Below are 19,543 nucleotides of genomic sequence, written 5' to 3'. Positions count from 1 at the left end.
TATTGTGAGGGACACTCCTAATACCTCCAGCCCCACCCTCAGCTCCAACCCTGAATGTCCAGTTGCATCCCAGGGCTCAGGTGACCATTATCCTAGATTCAACAAGTTGCAAACCTGCTTCTCTGCCTATATTTATTATCTTGGCAAAGAGTACCACCACCCATCCAGTTTCCTAGAAGCCTCCATACCTCCCACATCTAATTAGTCACCATTCACCATCATAAACAGCTTTCAAAATGTCCCCTTCATTCCCCTTCCCTCTTCCTTGAGTCAGAACCCCAACCAATCTCCCCAGGACTATTGGAAGTGGACTCCTACTCTCTGCCCTCCTCCATGTCCCCCAAGCCACCCTACTTCACAATTCTCATACTCAGTTATTTTCATGTCAGTCTCCCCACTGCACCATGAACTTCTCCAAGGCAGGGGGTGTGTATGCTTCAAGTCTGCACCCCAAGAGCCTGGGAAAGGGCTTGACTACTCACATTTCTTGAATCAATGAAAGAGTGACTGCCAACTCCACTATGCCAAAGTAGAAAAGGAATTATACTTGTACTTCCAATTTCGATTAAGTGTGTGTGTATATATGTGTTTATGCACACATGTACTCATGCACATGCATGAATAGAGAAAGTATTAAAGAAAATATATCAAAATATTAATACAGTAGTGGTTATTTACAGGTGCTGTGGAAAACAAGTGATTTCTATTTTCTTATATTAATTATCTTTACTTCTTAAAATACTCTACAATAATCATGCAGCAGTTACCCAAGGTTGCACATCAACAGAGGAAGCCTAGACAGAGACTTGCCAAGGAGAAATGACAGCTGGTGTCATATGCATTTTTAAGTTCATCAGTCAGTGATAATAGAGCCAGCACAAGTCCCCAGGTCTCCAAACAGTTCTTCCTTCTCTTTCCCAGTCCATACCCACCTCTGTGACTGTAACGCTCACTTCACTTATCTGGCCTCAGTTTCCCCATTTGTAAAATAAGCAGACTTGAGAAAAACTTTTGAAGGCCCTTATTGTGCTAGACCAGGGATCAGCACACTTTTTCTGTAAAGGGCTGGTTAGACTTTGCAGTCATGTGATCTCTGTCGCCACTACTCAGTTGTGTGCTATGGCACAAAAGCAGCCATTGACAACAGGGAGATGAATGAGCATGGTTGTGTTCCAGTAAAACTTTATCATGAACACTGAAATCTGAATTTCATATAATTTTCATGTGTCATGGAATATTAATCTTCTTTTTATTTTTTTCAAGTACTTAAAAATGTAAAAACCAGATTCGGTTTCCCAAACTGGCCAGATGCAAAAAGTAAAAAAATAAAAAATAATTAAAAAATAAATAAAAATATAAAAACCATTCTTAGCTCTCAGGCTGTACCACACAGGTGGGCCAGATTTAGCCCCATTGGGTCCTCATTTGTCAACCCCTGCTCTGAGAAGACTAAGATTTTAAGATGGATTTGCCATTAGAGTTGGAATCAATAAGTCTCTGTCTATGTCAAAAAATGATATAGAAAAAGATTTCTTCCCCTTTGGAAGAAAGGAGTTGGAGTGAGCCAAGATTCCTTTATAGTTCTAATCTATGCATATAATTGCTACACTGAAAAAGTATGGACTCTGGAGCCAGACCATGTAGGCTAAAATCCAGCTCTGCCACATACTAGCTGTGTGATCTTAGATGAGACACTTAACCTCTCTGTCCCTCAATTTTTCCATCTGTAAAACAACATGAGAATAGTAGCTAACATTATAGAGTTCTTATGAGGATTAAATGAGTTTACATACAATCAAGTACTTAAAATATGCCTGGCACATAGGAAGCACTACATAAAGCTTACCTATCATTATTATTAAACAAAGTGTTTTCCAAAGGTGAGGCTTACCTAAGACAGATTTGTACCTCCACCTGGAAGAATTTTTCGACTGATCCTGGACTTGAACAAGCTGTCTGTGGAAAAAGACATTGGAACATGAAGATCTAGCCTCACCTGTGCAGCCTCCACCCCTCTTAGAAACCAAGAAGTGCTTGCCTCTCTGAGCTTCTTGAAGACAAATGGCGTCCCGTGCCTTTGCCCTCTGTAGACGTCAGCAAAGGCACCCTCGCTGATTTTGTGGTTTTGGTTGAAGTAATCAGTTGCCTGGACCACATCTGCCTCGCTCCAGAAAAGGCCTTCTCCGGCCAGGCTCAAAAGTTTTTCCTGCTTAGGAATGGAGGTGCTGAAATCCTGGGAGTTCAGAGAGAAGAGACAAAGTTTTCTATGGAAGTTCGCTTTCCCTGCTACTCAGGGGGTCTTGGAACACCAGAGTTAAAGGGGTGGAGGGGATCATCTTATCAAGTGAGGAAAGGTAAAAAGGACACGGACAGACCAGAGCTCAAATCCCAGCTCCACCTCTAACTTGCTCTGTGACCTTGGGTGAGTTCTTTAGCCTGAGCCACAATTTCCTCATCAGCAAAATGAAGATAACAATAGTACCCTGGAGGATAATTTTGAAGATATGAGTATTACTGGCACATGGCTGATGTCTCCTTTTTTTTGACATCTTCTTTTTTTCAGTTTACAGAGGTGAGCAACTAGGGGGTCAAAGAGCTGAGGTGGGGTAACACAGTTGGTCAATGTCCAAGCTCTGTGTCCTCAGTCCTATACATAGCATAGATGCTGGGCCTCTAGATTCCTGGGAAGTAGGATATAGGTTCATATAAACACAATTCTCAGAGCTTTGGAGACTGCATGTTATGTAAGCCTATGAAAAGCAGCTCTGCTTCAATAACTTCCCTTTTTAAAAAGATGTATGTAAATTTAAATTTTATGCTCTTATTAACAGTTTTAGAAAATTAGGGGGAAAAATCACCCATAATGCCATTATCCACTTAATTGCTATTACAGTTTATTGTATCTCCTGCCAATTAGATATATTAGTATTTATTTAACAAAATTGGGATCATGCTGCACACACAGTTTGATTTCTAGTGTTTTCACTTAACATTATACCATGATCATTCTCCCAAGTTATTAAATTACCTTTGAAAATGATTAATCATTAAAAGCAAAAACCCTGCTCAAGAAAGTTTTCTTTATGGAAAATCTTCATTAACCAGAAAATCTTCATTAACCCACGCAGAGCTGGCTTCTCCCTGCCAGACACCAGATGCACAATGTCTGGAGCTCATAACACTTTTGGGGGCCCTGAAAACATTTTAATTTCTTTTAAAATCACAGGAAAATAGGAGTTGGCTGGTTAGCTCACATGCTGGTTAGAGCATGGTGCTGGTAACACCAAGATCAAGGGCTCAGATCCCCATACTAGCCAGCTGCCATAACTAAATAAATCAAATAATCACAAGAAAATAAATGAACTTTTAGAGGCAAAGAAAATGTTTTCATTTTTAGTGCAGCTTTCATTATATTCATCTTCGTACCAATGCAGTCATAAAATGTAATTGTGGAGTTTTTAATTAATGAAGGAAAGGGCCCATGAAAGCAAAAGTACCTAAGACCCACAAAAGTCATAATGCAGCCCTAGACCCAAGCCATTCAAAATTCAGGATAATTCTGGCTGGCCAGCTAGGTCAGTAGGTTAGAGCATGGGGTTGATAATACCAAAGTCAAGGGTACAGATCCCCATACCAGCCAGCTGCTGGAAAAGAAGAAAAAAATTCAGGATAATTCAGACTGAGTTACTCAATACAGGACAACTGAGTTGAAAAAAGGGGAGAAGGACAGTCTATACGCAGATGACTATTGTAACCAATATATTTGGGGTGGGGGATGCCAATTATCAACTCATCTCTCATTTAAACACAAATAGTAGAAAAACCCATTTAAAATGAGTGTTCATTAAAGTGCACCGCCCCTCCCCAACTGTGCTTCCAGTCTTGCTTGGAATAATTCAGTGGGTCTCCTTTCTCCCCAACCCCCAACCCAGTCCCAGGGAATAAAGAGACTGCATTTTTTTTTTTTTTTTTTTAAAGATGACCAGTAAGGGGATCTTAACCCTTGACTTGGTGTTCTCAGCACCACACTCAGCCAGTGAGCAAACCGGCCATCCGTATATCGGATCCGAACCCGGGGCCTTGGTGTTATCAGCACCGCACTCTCCCGAGTGAGCCACGGGCTGGCCCGAGAGACTGCAGTTTTGAGAAGGACTCACAAGCTGGAGGACACTCGGCTTGGGGGTGAAAGCAGAGGGGTAGATTTACCTTTGAATCAGATGAAGCAGTGAGGTCAGTTTTTAAGGAATAAGGGATATCCTCTTCAGAAGGAGGCAGGACAGAGGCCTGCTGGTGGGCTCTGGCTGGAGAAAAGCCTGGAAAGGAAGGACTGTAAGTCAGGTTGGGCCTGGGAGAGGAAGTGGGAGGAGCTCCCCATCTAATCCCCAGACCAAGACAGTCTCTCATTTACTCCCTAAACGCTTACTGCTGCCATTTCCTGACACCCATCACGCACCAGTCAGCACCCTACTCGAGCGTCAGCTCATTAAAGCCATGTGACAACCCTATGACATAGGTCCTGTTTATCATCCCATTTGACAGGTGGAGACAGGGAGGCACTGGAGGTGGAGTTACTGTGCAGGACCACACAGCCAGCAAGTGGCAGGGCCGGGATCCAAATGGAAATCTGTTTGACTTCTAACCCTTGCACCACCCCACCTCCCACTCAAAGAACAGTGAAGGACACAGAGGTGAACTGGCTACCAAGCCGACCTTCAAGAAACCTCCACTGTGGCAGGGATGGCAGTGACCATACTTCGAGGATATATCCCATAGGAAAGTGAGGTTAAAGGCAGGAGAGACCACAGCAGGTTGGGAGACAATGAGGGTTTCACAGAGGAAGTGACATTCAACCCAGCCTGAAAGGTGGGGAAGCGTTTTTGACAAGTGGATATGGGGCAGGAGGGGCTGAGGCAGTGCAACCAGTAGGTGCAGAGGCAGGCGGGCCCAGAGGAGCCCTAAGTAAATATCCAGGTACATTTAGTTAGCAAACATGTCAGGTCAGGCACTGTTCTAAATGCTTTATGTGTATTAACTCATCTAATCCTCACAGTAATCCTACGAGATGAGGTTTCATTACACCATTATCATCTCCTCTTTGAAGATGGTGACGTGAGGCAGAGAGAGGGTAAGTAACTTTTTCAAGGGCACACAGGCAGTGGCTCCAGAGTCCATGCTCTTCATCCCTTAGTGAGTAAAAAAGATTCATGAGACAGAAGGCTTAAAGAAAAGTTCAGGGTCAGATAAAAGTCAGGTTATAGAGGGTAAAATTTCTTCACCAGGCATCACATGAAGATTAATCTGAAGACGAACTAGACAATCTGGGGTCTGCTGGTGCAGGCTGGAGATAACATGATTGCTGGTCCACATAGGAGCAGGCCTTAGCCAGAGGCCAGAAGCTTCAGAGGTTCATCATCTGGAAATACCCAAGGGGTCAGGGGGCCCCACAGCAGGAACAGCTGCTAGTAACTGGGGACCTGGCCCTTCTGAGGGAACCTGGCCTTGACCCTAAAAGTGCTGGACAAATCTACCTAGGTTTACAACATCAAGAAAGGAGTAACTAAAGCTGGAACCTGAACCATAAATAATTAATTCAGGAGATTGAAAAGAGCAACATAGCAAAAATAGAATCAGCCTTGCTAAACCATTAACCCAGACAGGTTAATTGCTGATAACAAAACTCACCTGATACAAGGCCTGAGGCTCCTTCGTTTCATCACCCCGAGCCCAAGACCCAGGGCTGCCCTAAGCCTCCTTCCCTTGGTAGCCCTCCAACTGCTGGCAGCTTAGCCAACTCAGGGCCCTGGCCACTCACTCTAATCTATCCCTGCATCTGCGTCCAGATCATGCTTCTCACAGCTGCTCCCCCAGGCACTGAGTGCAGAGGGGATACCAAGGCAGACTGGTGCTGGGAAACACAAGACTCTGACGGCCAAATGACACCTGGTGAGGCTGCCTTAACAGGCAGGCCAGGAAGCACCACTCCACCTTCCTTCCCTCTCTCCTTCCTCAGAGAGAGACTGCATCATGGCCTGAGGCTCACCAAGACTTGCCCAACACCCTCCCCATTTTCTCCAGAGTATTTGCCCTAATGAAATCCCATCTTGGCATCTGCTTCTCAGGGGACCCAGGCTAAGGCAGGCCTCTGCTGGCTGGCTAAGGACCCCTGTCCTGCAGAAAGGCTGCTTCCCCAATGGCCACCTTTACCCTTGCCCTGTCTTCTCGTGGCCTCAGCTCAGTACCCTTGGCCTGTGTCCCCCAAAATGAGGTCACATTCACCCCATCTCCCAGTCATTGGCCACGTCTCTGTGCTACCTCACTCTGAGTTACTCAATATTCTTGCAATCAACTTTATTTCATGTATGATGCACTTAGCCTTGTCTTAACAACATCCATGAAATCCCTCACTATGTATGCATATGGTCTATATTGCCCTGACACCCAGGATGTCACATATCACTGGAGATGCAGGCCCCACACTCTGGGAGCCACTGCTCCAGGCTGACTCAACTTCCATCCTGTTTCCTCGAGTTCTGCCCCTCCACTCTTGCCACCCCAGTGCCTGGCCACAGGGCAGGGCTCTCTCTGCACACAATCCCTCAGTCCTCTCCCTTTGCCCAGTGACTCTGAGGTCAGAGCTAGCCTCCCACAAGCTGGGACTTTTTGGTCTAACTAGATGCCTGGAGTTTGCTCAGAAGGCCACACCAGGCCTCTCTGCTTGTGGGGATCGGTGAGGTTTGCTCCTGTGACATACAAAGGCCACTAGGTCAGGGAGCAGCTGAATCTGTTCATTCCTATGGTTTTGGAAAAAAGGGGAAGGGATGTAGACCAATTTCACAAGGCTGATGAATCAGACAGGAACCACTAGCCGTACTCTCCACCCTTCTCATCCCTCTCGCACCTCCTTTGGGATCTAATCCCATCAGCTCCTCATGCTCAGGGTGGCCATCTGTGGTGGGAGAAACTCCTCAACAACAACCTTTTAAGGCCCTCACTGTATGTCCAAAGGGCGGGCAGAACAAGAGCAGGAGGAACTATATCAAGGACACAGGGATATCCCTGGGATTTAGTTCCAAGCAACAGAAGTCTGCCATGAGCTAATCACCACTGAAGCTGGGCGATGGGAACATGGAGGATCTTCGCTTTTGCACGTGTGTGAAATTTTACATCTGAAAATGTTTTAAAATAGTCATCTCAGGGAGGGAAGGGAAAAAGCTCAGGATAGTAGATGAAGCAAGATGGGCCACGTGTTGGTACTCAGTGATAGGCAGAGGGGGCCTCACTGTACAGCTTCTTCTGTTTTTGTATATGTTGAAAATTCTCCACGATAGAGAAAGAAAAGTAAGAAACACACACACACAAACACCCCCGCCATGGGACAAGGTTAGCACTGGAGATAACGCTGAAAAGCGGGCTGCCAGTGTGGTCCTACACCTAGCACATAACTTGGTGTCTGGTGTTTGTTTCACAGATGCTCATGGAAGGTCTGGGGGGCCAGGACACACTTCCACGCCTCATTTATCTAGCAATGTCAGGGAAGGCATTGGTCTACATAAATGTCCTTTCCAAAACACTGAGAGTTAAACTTCTGCGTGCCAGAACTTAAGAAAAACCATTTCCTACACGCATCTTTCTAGAATATCTGTTATCCTAAGCAGAATGCACTGAATCCCGTCCTGCTGAGTTGTGTCACTGCAGGTATGAATATATGATAGATACAGTGATGCCATATCTCTGTGTCCTGCCCTGTGGCTGCCAGCGGCTCTATCTCCACAACTTCCCCATCTCCTTTCTTGGTATCAGACCGGACTTGGCTTGAGTTCTGGCTCTGTCATTGCCAAAGATCTGACCTCAGGTGAGGTGTTTCATTTCTTTGAGCTTCCTCAATTGTAAAAAAAGCAATAATAGTTTGTTCCTTGTACAGTTCCTGTCCAGATTAAAAGAGATGCTATTTATAAAGCACAAACATCAGCCTCTGACACATAGGGAGTACTTAGCATTTTACCACAGCTGGTAAAACTAAACACATAGTGTAAAAGTAAACAGATGCTGATTGACAGCCCAATGGCCTCTCCTATAACTGAGGCCTTGTAATGGTTATTTCAGCACTCAAAGCCCTTTGTATCTGAATTCTAGCTTTAAGAATCTGTTTAATGAGGTGCTCATAACCTGTCTGTGGTTCCTCTGCTCACATATTTTCCTCCTGCATGTCTCTTCCCATCTCCTTCCCACCTATTGCAAGTGGGAGTCGCAATATCCCAGGGCTCAAGACGTGGGCTCTGTATCCTCTGCTCCTACAAAAACCCTTTGAGGTAGTCAATCGGGCTAGCCAGTTAGCTAAGTTGGTTAGAGCACAGCCTTATAACACCAAGGTCATGGGTTCAGATCCCTTACCTACCAGCCACCAAAAAAAAAAAAAAAAAGATAATCGGTTTGAACTTAGGGCTCAATGGAACCATGGGCGTTCTCCCAAGAGAAGACAGGCTTTGGGTGATCTGATTAAATGAATGATTACTCTGATTATTTTCAGCTTAGGCGAAGAGAGTCGACTACCTGTCTTTGTCAGCAGATTGTATTTATCATCTCAACCTCCCTTAGCACATTCACACCTAAGGGCCATTCAAGAAAGTAAACACTGCAGGGCCAGCCGTGGCTCACTCGGGAGAGTGCGGTGCTGATAACACCAAGGCTGTGGGTTCGGATCCTATATAGGGATGGCCAGTTCGCTCACTGGCTGAGAGTGGTGCTGACAACACCAAGCCAAGGGTTGAGATCTCCTTACCGGTCATCTTTGTAAAAAAAAAGAGTAAACACTACAAAGGCTGACAGAGACACATGACAAGCTGCTTGGTTTTTTTTGTTTCCTGGGGTTTTTTTGTTTTGGGGAGGGGTGTGGGGGCTGGCTGGTACAGGAATCGAACCCTGGACCTTGGTGTTACCAGCACCATAGCCACTTGTTTTTATAGTAACCTGGATGAGGAACATCAAAAGAAACTGCTAGACCCGTTACCTCCTCCATCCTGACCAGCACTTCCTTAGAATTTCCCTATTTTAATGTTATTTTTCCCTTTGGCCATCAACCAGTATTATGGTGGTCTTAAGACCATTTCCCCTTATCTTTAATTGCTGATCAAAGGTCTGTGCTTTGGGGTTTTTTGTTTTTTGGGGTTTTTTTTATCTTTAGCTACAGGCAATAATCCATAGTCCTTGGCCTAGGTTTAATTTTCCAGACTCAGCCTATCTGGGGTGTGTCCGGAATGGTCCTAGTATCAGCTAACATTTAGTGAGCACTTCCGAAGTGGCAACACTGAGGTGTATGATTCCTCACCACAACAGAATGAAACAGGATCTATTATTATCCCCATTTTACAGATGAAGAAACTGAGCTAAAGAGAGTCTGCGTAATCCTCCTGCTAGAAAGTGCCAGAGTTGGGATTCAAATCAGGTCTGCCTAATGCAAAAGCCCACAATACTTGCTCCTCTCTGGCTGATGCTGACCCTGGCTTTGGGCACCACATCCATGAACTGAGATCTCATGGATTTGGAATCACTGGACCCCCAACTCAGGAGGCTCCAGGGGAGAGGCAGTGAGAATAGAGACATGGGACTGAGTAGTGGTTGTTCCTGGGGAAGTCATCTGCTGGCGGAGTCTTGTCATTCAGCAAACTGTCCCCAAGCCCTTGCGTGGGACAAATCTCAAGTGGTCTGAAAGGCTTTGGGATAGCAGTAAGTGCAGTGGTTAGGGACGCCAGCATTCAAATCTCATGGCCCAGAAGCCACTTCCTATTCTGGTGACCCTGAAAAAATTGCTCTTCCTCTCTGTGCCTCAGGTGCCATAGGACAGCAGACCCATGACTGAGAGGGGAAGGAAGGTGGTGGGGCGGGCAGCACCCCTCAACTCCCCATTGCATGGCAGCAAGGACGAGGTGCTGAGGCAGTCGGGAACCCAGCCCAGAGACCACACAGGGCCAACCTGTGCCAGGGGCCCAGCGGCATATGACCTGGGCCAGGTTGTTTAACCTCTCTGTGCTTCAGTTTCCTCATCTGTAAAATGGGCATAATAATAATACCTAACTCATACAGTTGGCTGAGGAGTAAGTCAGTCAACATCTTTGAAGTACTTAGAATAGTATCTGGCACACAGAAAGCCCTCAGTTACTGAGTTTACTTCTCTTTTGACAAAAATAGTAATAAGTGGTATACAGTCTTTTATTACTCAACTTTTTTCACCTTTCTACTTCACTCTGCTGTGAGCATGTTTCCAAGTACATACACGTATCTATGTCACCGTTGACAGCACATGATTGTTGTTTACCAATCCCCCAATGTTGTTTCCCATTTTTTGCTCTTACAGGCTGAGCTGAATATCTGTATAGAAATCTATAAATCTCCATTTCCTTAAATACATTTGCTTTAAAAATTAAATAAGCATTTCCTGTACCAGCCAGCGACAAAAAAAGAAAGAAAGAAAGAAAGAAAGAAAGAAAGAAAGAAAGAAAGAAAGAAAGAAAGAAAGAAAGAAAGAAAGAAAGAAAGAAAGAAAGAAAGAAAGAAAGAAAGAAAGAAAGAAAGAAAGAAAGAAAGAAAGAAAGAAAGAAAGAAAGAAAGAAAGAAAGAAAGAAAGAAAGAAAGAAAGAAAAAAGAAATGAAATTAGAAATACCTGGGTCCGGAAAAGAATTCGGCCTCATTGGCTGCCCCTTTCCCTGCTCGTCCTCGGCGTTTCTTACAGAAGCTGCCAAAGGTCTTCCTGACTTCACGGTGTTTGGGAAGCCTGGGATGGAAGATCTGATTTCAGGAACTGATTTCCCTGAAAGCAAGTTGGAAAGCAAGTATTATTATTCCACAAAGTGGGACAGCCATTGAGAGGTTGGGTGTGAAAGTCAGAGACCTGGGTTCTAATCCTGATTCTGCCACAAATTTATGGTGTGACCAGGTGAGTCTTCTTTCCCTCTCTGGGCCTTTGCCACCCCAACTGTAAAATGTGGTGGTTGGACACAACAATCCCCTGTGATGGTCCACCTCTGACATTCTGAGTCACACACACTTGGCTTCCAACCCTAGTAGCTGTGTGACCTTAGATAAGTCACTTTCCTCCTCTGAACCTCTGTTTCCTCATTTATACCGTGGAGGTGATAATATAATAATATCTGCTTGCCTCCCTCCCAGGGCTGTTGTGAGGTGGGAAATGAGAATCCAGATGTGAAAGGGCTTTGTAGACCATACATTTCCCTGAACATGTGAGCAAGTTAAAGATATCCATCCCTCCAAAACCCTACTCTAGCCTCTAGGTATAAAAGTTCTGGTTTGTCCCACAGCTTCCCTTCTACACGCTGTGGAAACACATGCATTCTTCCCTGTTTGATAGATGGGAATCCTAAAACAGCAGGTACGACTACTGAAGACCAACTGCTCCAAGCCCAAGCCCAGCTTCACATACATTAACCTCATGCTTTTGCATTCTGTCACTGTTAGACATGAGGAAACTGAGGCCTGAGCAGGTTAAGTGACTTGCCTAAGATCACACAGCCAGAGGCAGGCAGGAGGCAGACTTCTCAGAAGTCACCTGCCTTCTCAAGAGTAATCAACTCCCCTTTGCACCGACTTGGGAAACCCCAAAGGTGCTGTGAGGGTGTGTCTACGCTGGCTTCCAGTCAGCTTCTGGAGCTGCTCTCTCTGAAACTGCTGCCTCTCCCCTCCTCCACCGCTGCTCTAAGTATCCCTTCCAGCTGGCCCTGCCTCCAGTCCAGGCGGCCTCCCCACTCCTCACCTGGCTGCATCTTACCAAAATACAGACCTCGGGGCCGGCCCGTGGCTCACTCGGGAGAGTGCGGTGCTGATAACACCAAGGCCACAGGTTCGGATCCCATATAGGGATGACCGGTTAGCTCACTGGCTGAGCGTGGTGCAGACAAAATACAGACCTGGCCTTGTCACAATCCTGCTTAAAGCTTTATGGCTCCCCATGCCTGGATAGTGTCCACCTCCTTAGCCTGAATCCTTCTATCTCCCCAATGCCTCCCAAATAAAACCCCAATTCTACAGCCCTGCATTCAAAGCCCTTCACTCTCTGGTGGTTTGGGGTGGACCCATGTTTAGGAACCACAAAAATGGGGGCACTGAAGTCCTGGGGAAGAGGCTGCTGACTTGCTTAATCTTACACCGTGCATCAGGGAGGCTGGGATGAAATATCTCCAGCAACACTTATTCCAACAGGTAAACTGTGTCTCTGTGAACAGCTCCAATTGTTACCCTGGGACCTAGCTTTTCGAACACAAGCTTTGGGACTAAAACAATAATAATAATGCCTAAATTTGCATGGCTCTGCCCTCATATGGCACCAGGCAGATTAATTTAATTTTCACAACTATTTCTGGAGGTTAACAGAATTATCTGCGTTTTATTTTTGAGCACATAGACACTCAAGTAAAATCACTTGTCCCAAGCCAATAAGGTCAAACCTCAGGCTGGTTTCACTGTCTGCCCACCTGACCACGGCACAAGTACTCAGACACCACTGTCATCACCGCCATCCCCAGCCCCCAAGTCCCCCCTGCAAATGGCTCAGTCCCTGGAAAAACAGGAACAAAGGGGTGAGCACTATGATTTCCCCAGGGAAGGGGGGACATCAGGAATACACAAAAATAAGTCTGACTGGAGGGGATTATGGGTGACTTTTTCCTTCTGTTTCCTTTACTGTCACTGACATAATACTCTTTTAAATAAGCCTGCCTTATAAAAGCAGCAGCATAGCTTAGCTGTTTAGGGTTCAGGCGCTGGAATGGAAACTAGTTCCATCACTCCCCAGCTGTGTTTACTTTGGACAACTTTTATGAGGACTAAAGGAAACAGTGCCTGTGAGCCGCTTGGCTGAAAACATAGGACCTCTATTAGTGTGGGTGTTATTATATTTTTAAATATTGGTTATCTCTTTAAACAGCCCACATACTGAGTATAAGGAGAACTGGATGAGAGTCTTAATTTTTATTTAACACAATTCTGAATCATTTACATTATTTTTTTAACTTGGGTTTTTTTCACTTTGATAGTAACTAAAAAGATGTATGGATCTACTCATTGGCATAAAAAGGTGTTAACAACACATTGTTGAATGAAAAGGGTAGGCAACAAAAGAGCAAATACACATTACCAGTTTTTGGTAAAATACATGTAAAAGTATAGAAGAAATCTACATGTGAGGAGAAAAAGAGCCTGAAGAATATACACTAAAATGTTAACAGTGATTATTTCTGGGGGGTGTGATTATCAGTGATTTTATATTGTGGGGTATTTTTTCTTTTGGTTTATTCATATTGTAGAATTTTCCAACAATGATCATGCATGATTTGCATAGTAAAGTATATTTCTTAAAAAAAAAAATCAGCAAGCAAGCCAGCTAAAATAGTGACTAGAACTGAGTCTTCCCAGCCAGAGTGAGTAGCACTTGCCCTGGAGACCCTGGCCCAGATGAGTGAGCAGGCCGTCGATGAATCATCCCTCACTAGACTCAGCTCCAGTTCACTTCTGTCTTTTACCAAGACTGTCTGAGATGTGTCCTTGATATTTTTCACCCAAAGTATCCTCCCCACAACCCTGGAAGTCTTAATTGGGGAAGCTGAGACTCCAGGAAGTGCTGAGACCTGCCCGAAAGAGAAAGGGCAGGAAAGAGGCATTGAGGCAGGCAGGTGGGTTCCCCTGCCAGAACCAAAGTGGGAGGCCAGGCCGCACAGGGGACCCCAGAGAACACACACCTCATCTCTCCCCACCTGGGGTCCTCAGGTTTCATGGACCATGCTATCTCCACCCCAACTCCCATGGGGCCTAGGCCCGGCTCCACTCCACCAGTGGCTCTGCCAGCAGGATTCAGAGTCACTGTCTTAACCTTATGGAACACCACAACCTTCCACAGCCCCAGGAGGAGAACCAACGTCCCTTGTACAGAGTGACACAATGAACAACCGCCGGCTGCATGCTGCATCAAGAGAGGGTCTGGAACTGAGCGGCCCGCTCCCAGGGTGTGTACAGGGGTGAAGACAGGGCCTCATGCTGCCCCAAGTCTTCATCTTCCCCAGCCTCCCCTCTCCTACCACCTGCCTCCACAAGCCGCCTCAAGTGGGACCTGCGTTCCTCAAAGGGCCATGTCAGTGACATCCTCGTGACATCAGTGTGTGAAGCACAAGGGCAGAGGTGGCTCCCCTGGCATGGGAACAGCCAGGCTCGCTGGTGAGGTGACTTCCTGACAGTGACCTCCTGCAGAGGCCAGGCCCACAACAGTACGAAATGCTCTCAGATGAACCAGCTCCCGAACGGTCCCACCTGCACCCCAAATGGCCCACAGCCCCAGCAGATGAGGCAGCTTCTCCCTGTGTGAGGCCCAGCTAAGCCTCAGTTTCCTTATCAGTAAAAGGGGGGTGAGGGCAATAATCCCAGCCTTACTTAATTCAGTGTCCTATTCCTAATGACTTTCTTGTTCAGCACAAATCTCTGTCTGTCAAGACATATTTGGCAGGAACATCAAGGCCACCAGCCCACTTCTGACTGACCTCTGGGCTCCACCCATCAGGAATAGAAAAGGCTTCATTATGTTTTCATCCTAAGGACAGTCCAGCTTTTATCTTTCTTATTCTTGTTCTTTCAGCAGTGACATGTGGTGGCCTATGCCTGGCAGAGTGGGTCACGCAGAAGTGTGCAGGGATGGGAGAACACACACAGGAGGGGATGGCGGCAGGGCTACAGCCTGCAACCGAACCTGACAGAACATTTGGGGATGTCACACAAGAGGCACGTAAGCACACTTGGAAGGTCACACCCGGCCACAGATGTCAGCAGACAGAACCTGACTTCAGGCCCCACAAGAAGTTCTGGTTTCCTGTGAAACCCCCATCTCAGTATGCTTTAGGTTTTCAGATGTCTTTTAAATGCAAACAATAAGTAATATGTACATTAAACATCTTCATTTCCACCCTGGAGCTGCCAAGGTGTGGCCTGAGTTGGAAGGTGCAGGGAGGGCCTTTGCTCGCCTCTTTTCCAACATCAAAACTGCAAGATACCCTTCCCTGGCCAGCCAACAACAAATTCTTGGGCTGGCTGGTTAGGTTGTTGATAACACCAAGATCAAGGGTTTGAATCTCTGTACCAGTGGGCTGCAAAAAAAAAAAAAAAAAAACAAGACAAGAAAACGTGACTTCTTTGCTCTGTCCTTAGTCCCTGGAAACCTGATCTCTGATCGCTAAGCAGATATGACACCCACTCTTTCAGGCTGGCACAATAGAATGCTGGTGAAGTAAAAATAGAACACCAAAGGCAGAATGAGGCAAAGGGAGCCAAAATGAGAGAGGATGTGATGTGCTTTAATCTCACCCTGAGCTTCCTGCCTGCCAAGGCCAAGGCTGGGGAGCAAAGTGGTCACAGATCCTTATCACTGATGTATAGGAGCAGCCCCATGCTTCCAGGACAACATTCTTTTTTTCCCCCTAGGATTAAATCCTCAAGAGAATTCCACACAAAGTTAATTCTGCAGGATCACGAGGTCCAGAAATATAGATTGTAGTGGAAGGGTCAAACCAAGGGTAAACCTCTTCTGCGGAGTCAGAACAATTATACGTCCCACACCTGCCAGCACCATCCCAGGGCTCGGTGGGACGAGACCTGTAAAGCAGTGGCCCTGGGCCAGGGCAGGGCATGCACTGTGCAAATGAAGAACTTCTGATTCCCAACTAGGGTCTCTGAAGGAAGCATGTGGGGTGGAAGGCTATCTTCCACATTTCGAACACTCTGATGGGAACTGAATCTTGGTGGGCAGCAAGTTGGTGCACCATGTGGAAAGGCCCGTTGGCCATGAGGGCAAAGTGACACGGGAGCCCAACAGCAGGGGAGGCAGAGAGAGATGTGCACTCACCTGCCTGTGCCCTTCGCAGCCTGCCTCATCACACACGCCAGAGGGGCAGGCAGGGGGGTGGCAGCCAGGGTTCTTTGCCCTGCCTCCAACCCCAAGGAATGGAGGTAGGGTGCTAGTGAATGAGGGAACAGCCAAACTGCTACAGTTTCAGTGGCTGTGGGCACTAGGGAGTTGATGTGTTGGTTCTCAGATCAACTAAATCACAGTCTGGATATTTTAAAAGCTCCCCAGGTGAGGCTGAGAACCACTGGCTTAACCAGACTGATGATGGTTAGTCTGGCCCCTTCCCCACCAGAGTGGCTATGGGCAGATACGAGCTATTATTATTTACTGTTGTTTTTATTATCATCATACCTAACTCTAGGTCAGGATTTTTTTCATAAGTGCTTCCCAATATGTGTGGCCTATCTAATCCAGATAACATGAACTTTCAGAAGGAGAAAATAGACCTATAGTTACTAGAGGTGGGAAAGGGGGAGGTGGATGGGAGATAAGGAATAATTGGGTAAGGAGCACAAAAAGTAACTACGATTTGTAATGATGAACATGATAATAATATCAACTTGATCATCACATGCTGTACACAAATACTGATAGTCAACTCTGTACCCCATAAATATGTATAAATAAAAATAGTTCAGATAACAGCTCTGGGGAAGAAATCCAATTGCTATCTCTGCCTTATGCTTGAAGAAAGGGAAGCCTAGAGTAGCTATTTTATTTATATTCTGTTCATTTATGCCCCACTTCCTTCAGCAGAAAAGACTAAGGATGCATTCTGGGCCCTTGGCTGATGGCCCCTGGGAACATTTAACACAGCAGCAGATCCAGGAGCCACTCCAGCAGAGAGGACTCAGGGCTGCCAATGAGGTCTTTCCTTGGTGAGCACACTCTGGAAATCCCCCCAACCTTCATACTCCTCAAATTAAACAGTGATGCAATATTTACATATTTGTTTTTATTCTTTAGCTGACTCATGTGGCTGGAAGAGTTTCCTTCTAGAACAAATGAAAGCGATTCAGCCATAACTAAAGAACTTTGGTGCCAGCTGGCCATATCAGGGACAAACAGCTTTCTGGACCCTCTCTTTTCCTTTCCTTCCTAACCCCTGGGCTCAACTCTCCTGGGCACCCACAGTCTTAGACACAGACACACACAGACAGACAGACAGACAGACACACACCCCACTCAAAACTCCAACTCAAGCTAGGCATGAAATTAGTCAACTCTGAATGCATGACCTGTCTTCCTAATTGCTCTGTCCTTGCTTCTCCAGTGAACTTGTACTCCACTGGCTGCCAAAATGACTCATTCTTCCTCATTCATTCATTACATTAGGGACTGGGGATTCCACCCTTTATCAATACCAATGTAATCCTGACATTAAGCTAGTTAAGTAAAAGGTATCTAATTAGAAACTGAAAGGAGTTCTATGCTGAAAACAAACTTGAGGGAGGGATACTTGATAGACCAACTTATATTGGGTGGTCAGGGAAAGCTTCTGTGACGAGATGTCATTTAAGCAGAGACCCAAGAGAATGAAAAGGATCAGCCATGGGAAGAATGCAAGGAAGCTGCGGGGGGAACAGCATTCCAAGTTACGGGAACAGTGCACAAAGGTCCTGAGGCAGAAAAGAGCTCGGTGCGTCTCCTCAAATGCAGGGTGACCCTAGTGGCTGAGCTGAACAAATGAGGGAAAGTGGTAGAGATGAGGTCAGAGAGTTGGGCAAAGTTTAGACCATGCAGGATCTTGTAGGCCATGATGAGGCAGAACCTTATCATAAACCCCCTTGAATTGAGGTAACCTGTAATTGAAACAGGGTTTACCAGATAACCATTTGCTCCCTCTCATATTCCGGCCTTCCTTGCAGTTAGGCTGGGGCCACATGACTGGTTCTGGCCGGTGGCTTTTAAGTGGAGACGCTACCCATCACTTCCTGGACAAAGCAATTGGGAGCTAGGGAGCCTCCTCTATCACCATTCCATCCTTCTCTTCCCTGCCATGGTGACCTTGGAAACCATGTGTTCTAGATGACATAGCCGGTTACAAGAATGCAGGAGGCTGCCTGACCCAAACTGGGTTTTACATGAGTGAGAACTCAACCTTTGTTGTGCTGAACCACTAGATTTCAAGGTTTATCTGTGACTGCAGCATAACCTAGCCTATCCTGGTTAATGCATAATCCGAGTACCCATCTCGGCCCTATTACTTACTAGTTATGTGACTTTGGGCAACTTACTTAATCACTGAGCCTCTGTTTCCTCATATATAAAATAGGGATAACAAGAGTTGTGAGAAAAGACTCTTGTCTGGAATATATTAGGTGTAAATACAAATTATTACTAGAACCTAGATACCCTGATCCTGGCCTGGGGGGTCTCAGGCCAAAACCGTGCCATCCCCAGGGGCAAGTCTCCACTGGAAGAGTAGTCTGAATCCTATCCATGTTTCATTGTTCCCTAGCAGTGGGGAAGGGGTGGGCATGGGGAAACTTCCCAAGAGAGCAAACACACAAGCCCTGTCTGGACCCTGAAGCAGCCCGGCCTCTTTGGGAGAGGAAGGGCTCATTTTGTTCTATTTTGTTTTAGGCGGCAGTCCACAATTCCCCACTCAATGAGAGCCCAGCTCCAGGAAGGAAATGACTTTTTGCTGAAATGCCAAACCCAAAGTCAGAAACTGCCAGGGTTGCACAACAAATAAAAGACTGCATGACAATTGAGAAATTTAAGACTCCAGGCAAGATGGTAGCAGCAGATGGGAAGATAAAAGACCTCGGTCACCTCCCAAACCCCTTCAGATTCCTGTAGCATCTTGCTCTCCTACTCAGTTGACATCTGGAACCTCACAGGCCACCCATTCCACACAGCAGCCAAAACAATGGGTTACTCCCTAGGTAGAAGCTCTCCAACATCTCCCTTTCATTCCCAGCAAAAACAAACTCTTGACCACAGGCCGCTCAGCCCTGAGGCCAGGACCTGCCCTCTTCCCAATCTCAGCCCACCATACTCCCTGTTGTCCTCTGAGGTCTCCATGGCCGCTCTTTGGTCCTCAAACATGCCTCCTTCCTATCACTGGGCCTTTGCACATGCTGTTCCCTCTGCCTAGAAATGTTTTCATGGTCTTCACATCATCTGGCCCACTTATCCTTCAGATGGATGCTCAGGTTTCATTTCCCCAGGGAAGCTTCACTTGGCGAGATCAAATCCTCCCATGCTCGACTCTCCTACCTACCCTACCCCACTCTACCTATACTTCTGCTCTGAGCACTTATACCATAGCTGGTTGTGTGTATCTCTGTGACTATCTCATTAATATTTGTCTCCCCCACTAGCCTGCAAGCTCCTTGAGGCCTGGGAGCTCGTCCGTGCTTCCATGGCTGTGTCCCCAGCACCTAGCACATGGGAGGCACTCAATAAATTTTTTTTGAGTCCATTATTAACTCTCTTGTCCAGCTTCTATGTATCTACCTCCCAGTGGGAGGGACAAAGGAGAATTTCACCTCACAGGTTAGCAGTCGTGGTTCCAGCCTCCACTCCCTTCAGGTCAGCTAGGACCACTCCCCACCACTGCACCTGCCTTCTACAGACTCAGTTCCTAAGGAAGCCTTGGGTGGCATTTAATCATCTCTAGAGCTCAGCATTGATTATAG

At 46.2% G+C, this 19,543-nt stretch overlaps 1 protein-coding gene across 1 annotated transcript in view; it reads right to left on the bottom strand.

Annotated features, from left to right (window-relative positions):
• The window catches only part of IRAK2 (interleukin 1 receptor associated kinase 2), a 66,314-nt gene that overhangs the window by 20,511 nt on the left and 26,260 nt on the right, over positions 1-19,543 (bottom strand). The window contains exons 3-6 of the mRNA XM_063114592.1: positions 10,659-10,805; positions 4,207-4,313; positions 2,039-2,233; positions 1,892-1,956 (exon numbers count right to left, since the gene is read on the bottom strand). Coding sequence (XP_062970662.1) covers positions 1,892-1,956; positions 2,039-2,233; positions 4,207-4,313; positions 10,659-10,805 — 514 coding nt within the window. The remainder of the gene's footprint in view (positions 1-1,891; positions 1,957-2,038; positions 2,234-4,206; positions 4,314-10,658; positions 10,806-19,543) is intronic.

Source organism: Cynocephalus volans, chromosome 11 (genome assembly GCF_027409185.1).
Source record: "Cynocephalus volans isolate mCynVol1 chromosome 11, mCynVol1.pri, whole genome shotgun sequence".
In the NCBI taxonomy this organism is placed as follows: domain Eukaryota; kingdom Metazoa; phylum Chordata; class Mammalia; order Dermoptera; family Cynocephalidae; genus Cynocephalus; species Cynocephalus volans.
This window is presented reverse-complemented; position numbering and strand designations above follow the sequence as displayed.